The sequence below is a fragment of the Balaenoptera acutorostrata genome, chromosome 10 (genome assembly GCF_949987535.1).
Source record: "Balaenoptera acutorostrata chromosome 10, mBalAcu1.1, whole genome shotgun sequence".
Taxonomy (NCBI): Eukaryota; Metazoa; Chordata; class Mammalia; order Artiodactyla; family Balaenopteridae; genus Balaenoptera; species Balaenoptera acutorostrata.
The window spans coordinates 74,534,693-74,551,072 of NC_080073.1; the positions used below are offsets into that span (position 1 = coordinate 74,534,693).

The window sequence follows — 16,380 nt, forward strand, 5'->3', positions numbered from 1 at the left end:
GACTATAGGTAGTATAGTCTGAAGTCAGGGAGCCTGATTCCTCCAGCTCCGTTTTTCTTTCTCAAGATTGCTTTGGCTATTTGGGGTCTTTTGTGTCTCCATACAAATTTTAAGATTTTTTGTTCTAATTCTGTGAAAAATGCCATTGATAATTTTATAGGGATTCCATTGAATCCGTAGATTGCCTTGGGTAGTATAGTCATTTTGACAATATTGATTCTTCCAATCCACAAACATGGTATATCTTTCCATCTGTTTGTGTCTTCTTCGATTTCTTTCATCAGTGTCTTATAGTTTTCGAGTACAGATCTTTTGTCTCCTTAGGTAGGTTTATTCCTAGGTATTTCATTCTTTTTGATGCAGTGGTAAATGGAATTGTTTCTTGAATTTTCTTTCTGATCTTTCATAGTTAGTGTATAGAAATGGAACAGATTTCTGTGTATTAATTCTGTAACCTGCAACTTTACCAAATTCATTGATGAGCTCTAGTAGTTTTCTGGTGGCATCTTTAGGATTTTTGATGTATATAGTATCATGTCATCTGCAAACAGTTACGGTTTTACTTCTTCTTTTCCAATTTGGATTCCTTTTATTTCTTTTTCTTCTCTGATTGCCATAGCTAGGACTTCCAAAATTATGTTGAATAGAAGTGGTGAGAGTGGACATCCTTGTCTTGTTCCTAATCTCAGAGGAAATGCTTTCAGCTTTTCACCATTGAGTATGATGTTAACTATAGGTTTGTTGTATATGGCCTTTATTATGTTGAGGTATGTTCCCTCTGTGCCCACTTTCTGGAGAGCTTTTATCATAAATGGGTGCTGAATGTTGTTAAAAGCTTTTTCTGCATCTTTTGAGATGATCATATGGTTTTTATTCTTCAATTTGTTGATGTGGTATATCACACTGATTGATTTGCAGGTACTGAAAAATTCTTGTACCCTGGGATAAATCCCACTTGATCATGGTGTATGATCCTTTTAATGTATTGTTGGATTCAGATTGCTAGTATTTTGTTGAGACTTTTTGTGTCTATGTTCATCGGTGATATTGGCCTCTAACTTTCTTTCTTTTTTTTTCTTTTTTTTTTTTAATATTTGTTTATTTGGTTGTGCCAGGTCTTAGTTGCAGCAGGTGGGCTCCTTAGTTGCAGCTCACCAGCTCCTTAGTTGCAGCATACGGGCTTCTTAGTTGTGGCATGCAAACTCTCAGTTGCAACATGCACGTGGGATCTAGTTCCCTGACCAGGGATCAAACCCGGGCCCCCTGCATTGGGAGCGCAGAGTCTTAACCACTGCGCCACCAGGGAAGTCCCAGCATGTAATTTTCTTTTTTTGTGTGTGGTATCTTTGTCTGGTTTTGGTATCCAGGTGATGGTGGCCTCATAGAATGAGTTTGGGAGTTTTCCTTCCTCTGCAATTTTTTGGAACAGTTTCAGAAGGATAGGTGTTAGCTCTTCTCTAAGTGTTTGGTAGAATTCTCCTGTGAAGTCATCAGGTCCTGGACGTTTGTTTGTCGGAAGATTTTTAATCACAGCTTCAATTTCAGTGCTTGTGATTGGTCTGTTCATATTTTCTATTTCTTCCTGGTTCAGTCTTGGGAGACTGTACCTTTCTAAGAATTTGTCCATTTCTTCCAGGTTGTCCATTTTATTGGCATATAGCCACGTGTAGCGTCTTATGATCCTTTGTATTTCTGTGGTGTCTGTTATAACTTCTCCTTTTTCATTTCGAATTTTATTGATTTGAGTCCTCTCCCTTTTTTTCTTGATGAGTCTGGCTAAAGGTTTATCAGTTTTGTTTATCTTTTCAGAGAACCAGCTTTTAGTTTCATTGATCTTTGCTCTTACTTCCTTTGTCTCTATTTCATTTATTTCTGCTCTGATCTTTATGATTTCTTTCCTTCTACTAACTTTGGGTTTTGTTTGTTCTTCTTTCTCTAGTTGCTTTAGGTGTAAGTTTGGGTTGTTTATTTGAGATTTTTCTTGTTTCCTGAGGTAAGATTGTTTTGCTATAAACTTCCCTCTTACAACTGCTTTTGCTGCATCCCATAGATTTTGGATCGTTGTGCTTTCGTTTGTCTCTAGGTATTTTTTTATTTCCCCTTTTATTTCTTCGGTGATCCATTGGTTGTTCAGTAGCATATTGTTTAGCCTCCATGTGTTTGTGTTTTTTGTAGTTTTTTTCTTATAGTTTATTTTTAACCTCATAACATTGTTATCGGAAGATGCTTGATATGATTTCAGTTTTCTTAAATTTACCGAGGCTCGCCTTGTGGCCTAGCGTGTGGTCAGTCCTGGAGAATGTTCTGTGTGCACTTGAGAAGAAAGTGTATTCTGCTGCTTTTAGATGAAATGCTCTATAAATATCAGTTAAGTCCATCTGGTCTAATGTGTCATTTAAGACCTGTGCTTCTTTATTGATTTTCTGTCTGGATGATCTGTCCGTTGATGAAAATGAGATGTTAAAGTCTCCCAGTATTATTGTGTTACTGTCGATCTCTACCTTTATAGCTGTTAGTATTTGCCTTATATATTGAGGTGCTCCTCTGTTGGGTGCATATATATTTACAGTTGTTATATCTTCATCTTGGATTGATCCCTTGATCATTGTGTAGTGTCCTTCTTTGTCTCTTATAACAGTCTTTATTTTAAAGTTTATTTTGTCTGATATGAGTATTGCTACTCCAGCTTTCTTCTGATTTCCATTTGCGTGGAATACCTTCTTCCATCTCACTTTCAGTCTGTATAGGTCCCTAGGTCTGAGGTGGGTCTCCTGTAGACAGCATGTATATGGGTCTTGTTTTTGTATCCACTCAGCCAGTCTGTGTCTTTTGATTGGTGCATTTAATCCATTTACATGTAAGGTAATTATCAATATGTGTATTCCTATTGCCATTTTCTTAATTGTTTTGGGTTTGTTTTTGTAGGTCTTTTTTCTTCCCTTCTTCTTTTGTTCTCTTCTCTTATGTTTTGATGACCATCTTTAGTGTTGTGTTTGGGTTGCTTTTTCTTTTTTGTATGTGTATCTATCGTAGGTTTTGGTTTTGCTGTTCCCATGCACTTTTTTTGTTGTTGTTGTTTTTTTACTTATTTGTTTTCAGCTGCATTGGGTCTTCGTTGCTGCGTGCAGGCTTTCTCTAGTTGCAGCAAGCGGGGGCCACTCTTCATTGCAGTGTGCAGGCTTCTCATTGTGGTGGCTTCTCTTGTTGCAGAGCATGGGCTCTAGGCGTGCAGGCTTCGGTAGTTGTGGCACATGGGCTCAGTAGTTGTGGCTCGCGGGCTCTAGAACACAGGCTCAGTAGTTGTGGTGTACAGGCTTAGTTGCTCCACAGCATGTGGGATCTTCCCAGATCAGGGTTCGAACCCATGTCCTCTGCATTGGCAAGCACATTCTTAACCACTGCACCACCAGGGAAGCCCTCCCATGCAGTTTTGATACAGCAGTCTATGTATCTACAATGTTTTTTATTTTTTAAGTTGCTAGTCCCTTTCCCGCTTAGAGGAGTTCCTTTAGCATTTGTTGCAAAGCTGGTCTGGTAGTGCTGAATTCTCTTAGCTTTTGCTTGTCTGTAAAGCTTTTGATTTCTTTGTGAAATCTGAATGAGATCCTTGCTGGGTAAAGTATTCTTGGTTGTAGTTTCTTCCCTTACATCACTTTAAATATATTGTGCCACTCCCTCTGACTTGCAGAGTTTCTGCTGAGAAATCAGCTGATAACCTTATGGGAGTTCCCTTGTATGTTATTTGTCGTATTTCCCTTGTTGATTTTTTTCTTTGTCTTTAAGTTTTGTCGATTTGATTACTGTGTGTCTTGGTGTGCTCCTCCTTGGGTTTATCCTGCCTGGGACTCTCTGCACTTCCTGGACTTTGTTGACTGTTTCCTTTCCTATGTTAGGGAAGTTTTCAGCTATTATCTCTTCAAATATTTTCTTGGGTCCTTTCTCTTCTCCTTCTGGGACCCCTATAATGCAAATGTTGGTGCATTTAATGTTGTCCCAGAGGTCTCTTAGGCTGTCTTCATTTCTTTTCTTTTTTTTTCTTTATTCTGTTCTGCGGCAGTGATTTCCACCATTCTGTCTTCCAGGTCACTTATCCGGTCTTCTGCCTCAGTTATTCTGCTATTGATTCCTTCTAGTGTATTTTTCATTTTAATTATTGTATTGTTCATCTCTGTTTGTTTGTTCTTTAGTTCTTCTAGGTCTTTGTTAAACATTTCTTACATCTTCTCAATCTTTGCCTCCATTCTTTTTCCGAGATCTTGGGTCATCTTCACTATCATTATTCTGAATTCTTTTTCTGGAAGGTTGCCAGTCTCCACTTCATTTAGTTGTTCTTCTGGGGTTTTTATCTTGTTCCTTCATCTGCAGCATAATCCTCTGCCTTTTCATTTTGTCTAACTTTGTGATTGTGGTTTTCGTTCTGCAGGCTGTACGATTGTAGTTCTTCTTGCTTCTGCTGTCTGCCCCCTCTCAAGTATTTTTTAATGTGAAACATGTGGCCTTGAAGTTCAAAATAGCCATAATTACACATAAATCTGATTTTTTTTTTAATTTATTTATTTTGGCTGCGTTGGGTCTTCATTGCTGCGTGTGGGTCTCCCCTAGTTGCGGGGAGCGGGGGCTACTCTTCGTTGCGGTGCATGGCCTCTAGGTGTGCGGGCCTCAGTAGTTGTGGCACACAGGCTCAGTAGTTATGGCTCACAGGCTCTAGAGCGCAGGCTCAGTAGTTGTGGCACACGGGCCTAGTTGCTCCACGGCATGTGGGATCCTCCCGAACCAGGGTTCGAACCTGTGTCGCCTGCGTTGGCAGGTGGATTCTCAACCACTGCGCCACCAGGGAAGTCCCCTGATTTTTTTAATATATATCTGTATTTTTATTTTACTTTTTTTTTTTTAAGAGCTCCTGACTTATTTATTTATTTATTTATTTATTTTTTTGGCTGTGCTGGGTCTTCGTTTCTATGCGAGGGCTTTCTCTAGTTGTGGCAAGCGGGGGCCACTCTTCATCGCGGTGCACGGGCCTTTCACTGTCGCGGCCCATCTTGTTGCGGAGCACAGGCTCCAGACGCGCAGGCTCAGTAGCTGTGGCTCACGGGCCTAGTTGCTCCATGGCATGTGGGATCTTCCCAGACCAGGGCTCGAACCCATGTCCCCTGCATTGGCAGGCAGATTCTCAACCACTGCGCCACCAGGGAAGCCCCATAAATCTGATTTTAATGTAGGAATTAATTTGCTATTTCACAGTTGTTTTTTGTGTTTTGTTTCAATTCATTTCATAAAAGTAGTGTAAAGGTAGACTTAAAGTTTACTGTACCTCATAGTGCCTGGCACATGTCATAGGGTGCCTGCATGTTATGCTGCTCTCTAAAAGTTTGTTGAATAGCATCTCCATTTAGCTAGTTGTCCAGGCACCATTGAGAGAATAATTTACCCTTCCTAATCATTGTCAGTGATGATTAAGTTAGTGTTCAAATCCATCTCTCAGTGATGAAATCATCTTATGTCTCTATACTGCCTTATACTTTTCCAGAGCTACCCATATGTTATTTTTGTCATTTAATGTTCACAAATAACCCCATGAAGTATATCACACAGGTACCCCATTTTGCAGATGGTAAAACTGAAACATCAAGAAATTGTGACCAGTTTGGTAAAGGAGTTGCCTGACTCCACTTTCAGTTATGTCATTTTCTGTGGCTCCCTTCCATGTGCCATCTTGTTTACTTCCTACAGGTTATGTACCTAGCGAAATTGAACTCTTTCATCTCGTGCCTTTTTTGTTTTAAGCTCTGCTGTTGCTTACTGCCCTATAGGATCTACTCTTAGTTGTTATATGCAAAACTGTTTTCTTCTCTATTTGCAGCTTCTGGAACAAGCCATTTTGAACATTTATGTAACTACCTTTCCCTGCCAAACAACTTCATTTGCCTTTTTCAAGAAAATAAGGAGATAATGAAGTTACTGATTGAAAGGTAACGATTATACACTTTTCTTCTTTATATTGGAATATATATATATGGAAACAAACTTCAGTTTATCACATATTTTACAGAATTCTCAGGTAGCCTGGCAGAATTCAATCCATGTGATTTATTAGGCCTTCTTAGTTAAGGATTTACCTTTATGGTAAGATTTTTGCCAGGCCTACTGAATAGCATAAGCAGATTTGCCTGGAAGGAGAGTAGTGGTGGAAATATTTATTTCCTCATATTAACTTACTTGTTAAGTACTGTGTTCTGTAGATTTTTGAAACTGAAAGAAACCTTAAGGGTTATCTAGTCTAATATCCTCACTTTATTTTTATTTTTTTATTTTATTTTATTGATTGATTGATTGCTGCTTTGGGTCTTCATTGCTGCGTGCGGGCTCTCTCTAGTTGTGGTGAGCAGGGGCTACTCTTCATTGCGGTGCATGGGCTTCTGATTGTGGTGGTTTCTCTTGTTTCAGAGCACAGGCTCTAGGCGCGCAGGCTTCAGTAGTTGTGGCACAAGGGCTTCAGTAGTTGTGGCTCACGGGCTCTAGAGTGCAGGCTCAGTAGTTGTGGTACACGGGCTTAGTTGCTCCGTGGCATGTGGGATCTTCCCAGACCAGGGCTCGAACCTGTGTCACCTGCATTGGCAGGCAGATTCTTAACCACTGCGCCACCAGGGACCCGCCTGTCCTCACTTTATATTTGAGAAAACTGAAGTCTAGAGAAATTGACCCGTTAATCATGTCAAGTTAGTGACTAAGTTAAGAATAAAATTTGGCTGATTTACCCACAGAATGGGAGAAAATATTTGCACATCATATATCTGATAAGGGAGTAATAGCCAGAATATATATATCTAGATTTCCTACATCTCAGCAACAAAAAAGCAAACAACTCATTATAAAATGAGCAAAGGACTTCTCCAAAGAAGATATACAAATGGTCAATAAGCACATGAAAAAATACTGAACATCACTAGTCATCAGGGAAATGCAAATAAAAATCACAGTGAGATACCACTTCATACCCATTAGAACTGCTGTAATGAAAGAGGCAGATATTAATAACACATGTTGGTGAGGATGTCAAGAAACTGGAATCCATGTACACTGCCGGTAGGAATAGAAAATGGTACAGCTGCTCTGGAAAACAGTATGGTGATTCCTCAAAAAGTTATACAGAATTACTCTATGATCCAGTAGTTTCACTTCTAGGTGTATATTGCAAAAGAATTGAAAGCAGGAACTCAGAGAATTTTGTACACGCATGTTCATAGCAGCATTATTCACAATAGCCAAGAGGTGGAAACAATCCAAATGTCCATAAACCAATGAATGTATAAACAAAATGTGTTATATGCATTCAGTGGAGTATTATTCAGCCTTAAAAGGGTAGGAAATTCTGACACATGCTACAATGTGGATGAAACTTGAAGGCAGGCTAAGTGAAATAAGCCAGTCACAAAAGAACAAACATTACGTTTCTGTTTATATGAGGTACCTAGAATAGTGAAATTCATAGAGATAGAAAATAGAATGGTGGTTGCCAGGGGCTGGGGGTGGGGGGAGGAATGGGTTAGTGTTTAACAAGCACAGAATTTCATTTGAGAAAGCTGAAAAAGTTCTGGAGACAGAGGTGGTGATGATTGCCCAACAACTTCAATATACTTAATGCCACAGAACTGTACACTTAAAAATGGTTAAAATAGTAAATTTTATGTTCTGTGTATTTTACCACAATTTTAAAATTTTTATTTTATATGAGTGTTCTAGCTCTAGATTATAAGAGCTTCTCATTGATTCAGACTGTTTTGGTTTTGGTTTTGGTTTGGTTTTTTTGGCCACACTGCGTGGCTTGCGGGATCTTAGTTCCCTGACCAGGGATTGAACCTGTGCCCTTGGCAATGAGAGCACAGAGTCCTAACCATTGGACCACCAGGGAATACCCCAGACTGGTTTTTCAGAGTGTCCCATTAGTGGGGGTAATAGCAAATTTTAATATGTTAAACATTGTTGCTTTTAGAAAATCAAAGGTCATATTCTTCTGATTTTAAGATATGGTAGGCAAAATATGTGGTATTCCTCTAAGCTTCTTATGAAGAGATAAATATAATAAGCCAAGAAGACTGTTTCTCTCTTACTGGATTTAGAGAAGAAAATTTTTTAGTTCTAGCCCTTCAAAAGTAAAAATTGTTTTTTTCTCCATTTACATTAAAGTTGGTGTCATAACATTGAAGTTAAGAGATACCTGGAAGGTGAAAGAGACGCTATAAGGTAAGCTGAAGATTGTCAAAGACTTGGTTGGAGGCAAGAAGTAGGAAGGAAGCAGGATATAAGTGTACAGTACAGTCTATTGTCCTGATAATTCATCCTGAGTTCTTCAAGTAAAAATGTGAACCCTAAGGCCCTGTGTTATTTAAGCGTGCATTTTAAAGTTCTTACTGTGGCTTTTTGCTGCTGTGGTAGTGCCCGGTCACTCAGATTGTCTTCCTTTATTTATTTTGACTAAGTTAAGAGTTTCCCTGTCATTGTTACAATATGTCCTCATATTAACTGGTTTTTTGTGTGGTTTTTGTTTTGTTTTAGCTATCCAAGAGAATCTAACAAATTAATAGACCTTCCAGAGGATTACAGCAGCCTCATTAATCAAGCATCTAATTTCTCGTAAGTTTTTATATTAGCTTATTGAGCACTTCCTACCACTGGAAACACTCACTTCTCTATACAGAATTTGAAGGATTTTGTCATTGTTCTCTTTTGTTTGGGTAGGTAAATCATAACATCAGTAGTACCACCTAACTTGTACTACCAAACTTGTAAAAAGCATGATTCCATGTTTCAGAATAAGATATGAGAAAGGGGGTGATGAGGGACAAGTTTGATTCATTAGAGGTTATCTAAACAATTTGCACTTTTAAATAACACATTAACTACAAACGGTTATATTCCTAAGCAGTTATTATTATTTTGCATATATTATTATTATTTTAAGCTTTAGAATAGCATTGTACATTATCCTATAGCTTTTTTCACTCAGCATTGTTTGTAAGATTTATTTATACATTTGACACATATAATTTTTAATTCATCAGTTTTCACTATTGTGTAGTACTTCATTATATGACAGTAGCAGTAATTTTTTTTTTAATTTTTTAATTTACGTATTTTTTTCCTCCTATTGATAATTTTATTTCTCTTTTCCCCACTTGTTGATTGAGTGTTTCCAGTACCTGGTGTTGGTGTGTATGTGAGATGTTACCTATTCTAGAAATAAATTTGCCTGGTCCATAGTCTGTATGCATCTTCAGCTCTACTTGGTATTGCAGAATTTTTTTCCAGGGCAATTTTACCACCCTCAGCTCTTTAGCCAGTCTTTTAGAGCCTTGACTTGTGCTTTTTTATTTCATGGAGGTGCCCCAAATCAGGTGGTGACAAGAGCAGAGCCCCAACTCTGTGCCTTGTATGTGGAACTCTGCTGTGCTCCCAGAGCTACTGCTGTCAGACGGAGTTGGAAGGGGAGGACGTGGGAGCTTGCACCGCCCACACCTACTCCTGTGGTTCTGGGGTGGGCATCTTCCTGAGGTAAGGCCCTGGAAGGAGCTTTCTAGCTTTGGATCTGTCACAGTAGGCATCTGTTGAGGGGTGGAACAAGAAACTACTACATTGCAGAGATTTGAGGCCACTCTTTTATTCATTTGAGGAAAATGGGGAGCCTTGTCTCCACACATCTTATATTTGTCTCATGCTAACTCTGTGCTGTTCTTTCATTATCATTTCCATCCCCATGACAATTCTGTTCTTTCTTTGTGCCTCATTCTAATGTGAAACTTCTAGCTGTCTTTGGTTTTCTACCCAAGCACAGTCAGAATTACTCCTTTTGTTGTATCCTCATGGTTGGATTCATACATATCACAGGCTGATGTATGTAGTTGTGTATATTTGACAACGTACAGCAAATACTTACCAGTGACTGTGTAATGGATATTGAGAATGCAGTAGTCAACAAAGCATACGAAAATCTCTGCCTTCATGGAGCTCAGTTTCTAATGAGGGAGATAGAAAATAAAATAAGAATTTAGAAAGCGATCCATGCAGAAGAGAAAAAATAAACTAGGGAGGGGAATATGAAATGGCAGCTGGAGAGTTGAATTTTAGATAGGGAACCAGGGAAGGTTCCCTGGGAAGGTGACTTGAATAAAGACCTAAAGAAGTGGGGAGAACATTCTAGGCAGGGAGCAGCAAGTGCAGAATTGCTGGGGAGTGTGCCTGCCGTGTTCAAGAAAGAGCAAGGACAAAATTCATCGAACTGTCCTGTAAAAATGGATAGGTCTTTTTAAAAAAATTATCCCTCAATAATATTTATTTAAAAAAAAAAAAAGGAATTCCCTGGCAGTCCTGTGGTTAGGACTCCATGCTTTCACTGCTGAGGGTGCAGGTTAAATTCCTTGGTCGGGGAACTAAGATCCCACAAGCCACACGGCATGGCCAGAAAATAAATAAAGAAAAATAAAAAAAGAAAAGAAACAGCAAGGAGGCTGCTGCTACTGCAGTAGAGAGCACAAGGGGGAGAGTCATGGGCCTGGTGTGTCCTAGCGAGGTCTCTGAGTGAGATGGAAGCCATCGCAGGGTCTGAAGGAGAGAAATGACATGAGTTTGAGCTCCTCTGGGGCATAGATTATATCCACACCTTAGTCATCTTAGTACCCCCCAGTGCCTGACAATTTCTTGTATATGATAGGTTCTCAATAAATGTTGAGATGGGCTGAATTGTTAACACCAGAAAAAGTTAAGCAAACCTCTCAAAGGGATCAGGAGACACATTTTTTTAAAAACCCTTAGGAGAAATGTAAAAGTAGCATTTTACCTTGTTTGGCATATTTCAGAATTCTTTTAGTCATGTAGAGTGTTGCTTTGTGTTTCAGGTCAACCTAGTTTGTAATGTTTGTGTACCCTTTTTTTTTTTTTTGATTTTTGGCTGCGTTGGGTCTTTGTTGCTGCCCGGGCTTTCTCTAGTTGCAGCGAGTGGGGGCTACTCTTCATTGCAGTGCACGGGCTTCTCATTGCGGTGGCTTCTCTTGTTGTGGAGCACGGGCTCAGTAGTTGTGGCTCGCGGGCTCTAGAGCACAGGCTCAGTAGTTGTGGTGCACGGTCTTAGTTGCTCCACAGCACGTGGGACCTTCCTAGACCAGGGATCGAACCCATGTCCCCTGCATTGGCAGGCAGATTCTGAACCACTATGCCACCAGGAAAGCCCTGTGTACAATTTTGTAAATGAATAATTTCCTCATAATAGTGGTTGATACATAAATAACTACCTTATGTTTAGAAGTAGTTAACTTTCTCACACTTAATTTTTTAAATGCCACTATTATATGAGCTGTCGAATCCTAATCCTAAATGTCCCTCCCCCTCCTTATATTGGTTATAATACAATCCTTTTAGTTATTTTTAAACTTAGGCAGGGGTGTTGATACTTTTTCATGTGTCTCTGCTATAAATGCCATTTCTTCTCTTCCAACAGTGGTTTTGTTTGTTTATGTTTATTTATTTATTGATACATAGTTGATTTATGATACTGCCCTAGTTTCAGGTGTACATCATAGTGATTCAGTGTTTTTTTGTTTTGTTTTTTGCAGGTTATATTCCATTATAGGTTATTACAAGTTATTAGGTATAATTCCCTGTGCTATACAGTAAATCCTTGTTGCTTATCTGTTTTATGTATAATAGTTTGTGTCTGTTAACCCCATATTCCCAATGGTTTTGTTTACTTTTATAAGACTTCAGTCCATTTGGAACTGAATCCAAACCTTGGTTACTAATGTATAAATGGTCTCTCTACAGAGTACGGGAATGTCAAGTGCTATTTTTAGCTGGCAAAACCAAAGGCTGTTTTTATTCTCCTCCTTACCTTGATGACTATGGGGAGACTGACCAGGGACTCAGGTAAGGCCCCTCCTGGGGAACTAGGTTGACTGGCTCTGGGCCACCGGAGCCTTCAGCATGGGGTGAACACAATGAACCTTGTGGTCCTGAAGCCTGCCTGCTAACTGCCTGAAGGGTTAGCACAAGTGGCTGTTGTCTGTGGACTCTTCCAAGGAGGCTACCCTGGCTGTCTGGTTTGACATTCCCATTCCCAGCCCTCAGAGTGTCTTGAAGGCCATCAAGATACATAAGGGGAAAAAATGGGACAGAGTGCAACTTTTTTCCATTTCTTACTCCAGAGAGCTGTTTGAATTGTCCTGCGGCATCCACAGCATCAGAGCACTGCAGGGATAGCTCTTTGTAACTTGTGCGGCTTTGTGGAAAAAATGGGACAGAGTGCAACCTTTTTCCATTTCTTACTCCAGAGAGCTGTTTGAATTGTCCTGTGGCATCCACAGCATCAGAGCACTGCAGGGATAGCTCTTTGTAACTTGTGCGGCTTTGTATGGGAGACCCGGTCCTCTTCAAGCGATATAAAAGAGCAAATCTTGATTGATAAGAGATGTGCTTATCTTACTACATAAGAATCTGAGAGAACAAAGATTTAGAACATATAGAGCAATACAACAGTATTTGAGGCTTAATCACTTCTACTTTGATAGCTTCTGTTACATCAAAGGCAAAATGCTAACAGCAGTTCCTTCAAGCACTGTTAAAGAACTTTCAGACCATTTCTTTTTGCCCAAATGGGATAAAAGTCTTAACCTAGATGTAACTTCCCAGCCTTGGGGAGCAGAAGTTGAAGGCCTGGAAACCAAGGCAAGATAAGTAGATGGGCTCCTCAGGCACTTGACTGCAAGGATACGGGCTTGTGCCACCTGTTGATGGTTCTTACCGTTGCTCTGAGAAATGTGGGCTCTTAGGAGGAAGAGCTCTGGACGGAGAGTGAGAGGACTGGCGCTCTGAGTCAGGAGCCAGGGCCCCAGGCGTGAGCTCACCAGTGCCTGTGCTTTGGTTAAATTAGACCCCAAAGTTATTCACATTTGACTGCTTTGCTTAGACTTTGTAGCTGAAAGACAGTACTTAGAAGAACATTTTCACCCCTGCAATTTTTCCATCCTCTCCCCTGCCCCTCCCTGTTCTACGTTTTACCAACAAAATGGATAATAAATGCATAGTTTTAGCCTCAACGTAAACCCTCCTGCTCAACCCCACCCCCAATTCCTCACCCCAGTCTGAGTAGGTGTAGCTTGTGTTCATTTTCCTCTTCTTTTCAGCACTTACTCCCCTTCAGCTGCTCCTAGCAAACCGTCAGAGCTAACACATTAATAGCCACAGGCGCCTGCCAAAGAGATATTCTGCAGAGGATCTAAAACCAATAACTTGTAACTTTTCCTAAATCAGGAAAGGTTGGAGTATAATAGATGAATAAACCGAATGCATCCTGAGTGACCTGTGTCTTCTTTCTAGACGGGGAAATCCTTTACATTTGTGCAGAGAGCGATTTAAGAAGATTCAGAAGCTCTGGCACCAGCACAGTATCACAGAGGAGATTGGACATGCACAGGAAGCAAATCAGACACTGGTTGGCATTGACTGGCAACATTTATAATTACTTCACTACCAAATACATAAATTTGGATTTTTGTAACCCAGTTCGCTTTTCAAGAAAGAGAATAGGAAATAGGTTCTACTGAATTTGGAAATAAATTCTTTATTTAAGCTTTTCTTCCCAGTTTTATTTTTATAGTTTTCTGGCTCCAGAGACTGATGAAAATCATCTTCTGTCAGCAGATTTTCTTGCATCGTTTGCTGTGTACTTCAAACGTAACTTCTTGAATTTTAGAATCCAGGAAGGAGCTTCTCTTCCTGGGCTGGACTCAACCCCTTTGTGGGCATCTGACTGCGTTTGACTGTTCCCAGTAGTCTGAGCCGTGTCACATTACTGAACACAGGGAACTCCAGGCCTGAAGCTGATGCAACAGCAGCAGGAAACAAAGTCTCTGGTCTTTTGGGGTCACACTTCCTGATCCCTCCCAGTGACTCTCAACGTTGGGCCTGGGTCAGTGTCCCCACAGCTGATGGGACCCTACCTCTAAGCAAAACAGTGGATTTCAAAAGTGGCATTCCCTTGTCTCCACCGGCTGTGAGGGGGTTGGGGGACACTCATGCTGGAGGAACCTGTGGGAAGAAGGAGAGAAGGTGGTGTCTTTGTGTGCTGGGTGATTTTCAGGGCTATACAAGGTGGGATTCCCCCGCCCCCCCCCCCTTTTATTTTTTGCAAGACTTCTGGCTTTGAGGAAAAAAACTCATGTTAAAGGGCTTATTGAAAACTTAAGAGTATCCTAATTTTTCAGATGATATAGTCTCTTATTTCTAAGACTAAGTTGAAAGAGTGTATACATCTAGACTCAAACACTAGCAAAAAAATGAGAATTCAGTGTTTTAAAATTCCCTCACCCCCACCCCTTCCAGCATTTCCTGGAATAGATGAATTGCTGTTTACCTGCTGACTCACTTAGTACATTTCTGGGACACCTGTGCGCCCAGGCTTTTTATTATTTTTAAACATTATTGTTCTTACTAAGAGGTGCCTTCCTAGATTGATAGCCGCTTAGTAAAATAGTTTATAACCATGACATGCCATGTACCACTCTTGTGTGATACACATGTGCTGAGAGCTTGGGTACATGGAGAGTGATGGCAGATTTGGTGGAAGAATAAATACAGAGCCTCTCTGAGGTGAGGCTAAGGGATAAATGAATAATTAGAGGCTCTTGGATTTTTTTTAGCCAATGAAAATAACCCTTTCACTCAGTTTTCTTTGAACTCTGCATCTAAAAGTTCCATCCTGCTCAGCTTTGCACACTCCACGGTACACCCAGGAGGAAGGTTGGAAATCCAGACTTTCAGCTAAAGTAAGTGGAGATGTAGAAGCCACACTCACTGTTTCTCCAGGATGGTGTGTGAAGAACCCCTTCCTCTGAAAGGATGACCTTGACCCTTCTTGCCTGGGACTGAGTCACCCATCTGAGAGGAGGCGCTTCTCACCCAAGAGGAAGAAAATCTGCATTAGAACACAGCGCTCACCCCCCTTTTCTGGCCTTCCTTCCATTCATAAGATCTGGTGGTATGGGCTGTGGATGGCATCGTGATTTTAATGTTTATTTTGGCCTTTGTCACATCCTCATTCCTTTAGCTTTTAAGTTCAGCTTCTTTTGGCTTTTCTCCAGTTGTTAACCAAGCTTAAATTTAGAATGATAAGACCAGGTTTCTCCCTGTGTAGTTGAATTATAAACATGTTCACCAAATCATAACAATACTTCAGCTTTCAGAGCTGATTTCATATAAGCCTGTTGTTAGCAGAGGGTGTCCCTGGATTCCATTCTCTGAGAATGTCAGGGAGTCTGAGAGAAGATGAATTTACATGAGATAGCAACACATGCGCCCTTTTATCTTCTGGTGTGTGTTATCATTAATCTAATTGTCTTCCCTAACTAATGAATCATCTTAGTCTTATGATTTGTTCCGCATGTATTATGTTTATTGTAGAAATGTTTATATAACATGCTTTCCATATCAGGGAAAATCATATCTGTTTAAAAAATTGGCTATAACTTTATTATCTGTGGACAACTTGTAAAATTTGGAATGTATCATATGTAAAAAGTTTAAAGATATCCAAATAAATGCTTTAGGTGTTGACATTACTTTGCATCTGCCTACATTGTCTTTCTGTTTTGTTTCACACAGTTAAATGCAGTGGAGGTGTTCCGCATGTCACCTTGCTATAGATAAAGTGGGACACCTGTATTAGCTTGAAATTTAAGATGCTTATATTATTAGTGTCAGTTATGGCTGTTGGCCAAACGATCTTGACCTTCTGAAGAAAGCTTGATCATCATTTCAGCTGATTAAGTTTCATATTCACTGACTATGACAGCTTGTGACCTTTCTGAACCACTGTGGACCTCAAATCACTGGGAAAACAGGGCACTCGAAGTCTCTCCCAGCTCCAAGTCATTTCCTCCAAGAAGGTTTAAACTCTTCTTGCTTATCCTTACGTAGTGATCTCCAGGTCCCTGTTCTAACACACTCCCCAGACACTTTCTGATTAGAAAAGACACATGTACGAAGGAAGCTACATCCTATATTTGCAAGGGAGTCATTGCCTATGAAAGTTCTGCTGTGCTCTTGAAAATCCTCTTAAAAGGAAAGCATCAAACTAAAAAAAATAGGTTTCTGTGTCTCCTGGTCATTAATGCTGCTCCTAGCTAGCTTACTGCCTTCCCTGGTCCTAATGTCATCAGCTCCAGGACTCATTAATTCCCTCTGACGTGCTCCTTCCTTGCTTTGTCCCTACTTTTGTTTTTTGAGTCAGGTTTATTGACGTTTATTTTCCAAATAGTAAAATTCACCCTTTCTAGTGGATGGTTTTATGCATTTTGACAAATGCATACAGTTGTTTTAACAAGCCACACTCAAGAA

The 16,380-nt window shown here is 40.0% G+C and overlaps 1 protein-coding gene across 4 annotated transcripts in view; it reads left to right on the plus strand.

Annotated features, from left to right (window-relative positions):
* The window catches only part of UBR2 (ubiquitin protein ligase E3 component n-recognin 2), a 116,960-nt gene extending 101,358 nt beyond the window's left edge, over nt 1-15,602 (plus strand). For all 4 annotated transcript variants that reach the window (XM_007197858.3, XM_057555063.1, XM_007197859.3 and 1 more), the window contains exons 42-47: nt 5,861-5,969; nt 8,185-8,241; nt 8,554-8,631; nt 9,379-9,549; nt 11,812-11,913; nt 13,363-15,602. In XM_007197858.3, coding sequence (XP_007197920.2) covers nt 5,861-5,969; nt 8,185-8,241; nt 8,554-8,631; nt 9,379-9,549; nt 11,812-11,913; nt 13,363-13,504 — 659 coding nt within the window. In that variant the 3' untranslated portion in view covers nt 13,505-15,602. The remainder of the gene's footprint in view (nt 1-5,860; nt 5,970-8,184; nt 8,242-8,553; nt 8,632-9,378; nt 9,550-11,811; nt 11,914-13,362) is intronic.
* Nucleotides 15,603-16,380: the final 778 nt, after the last annotated feature.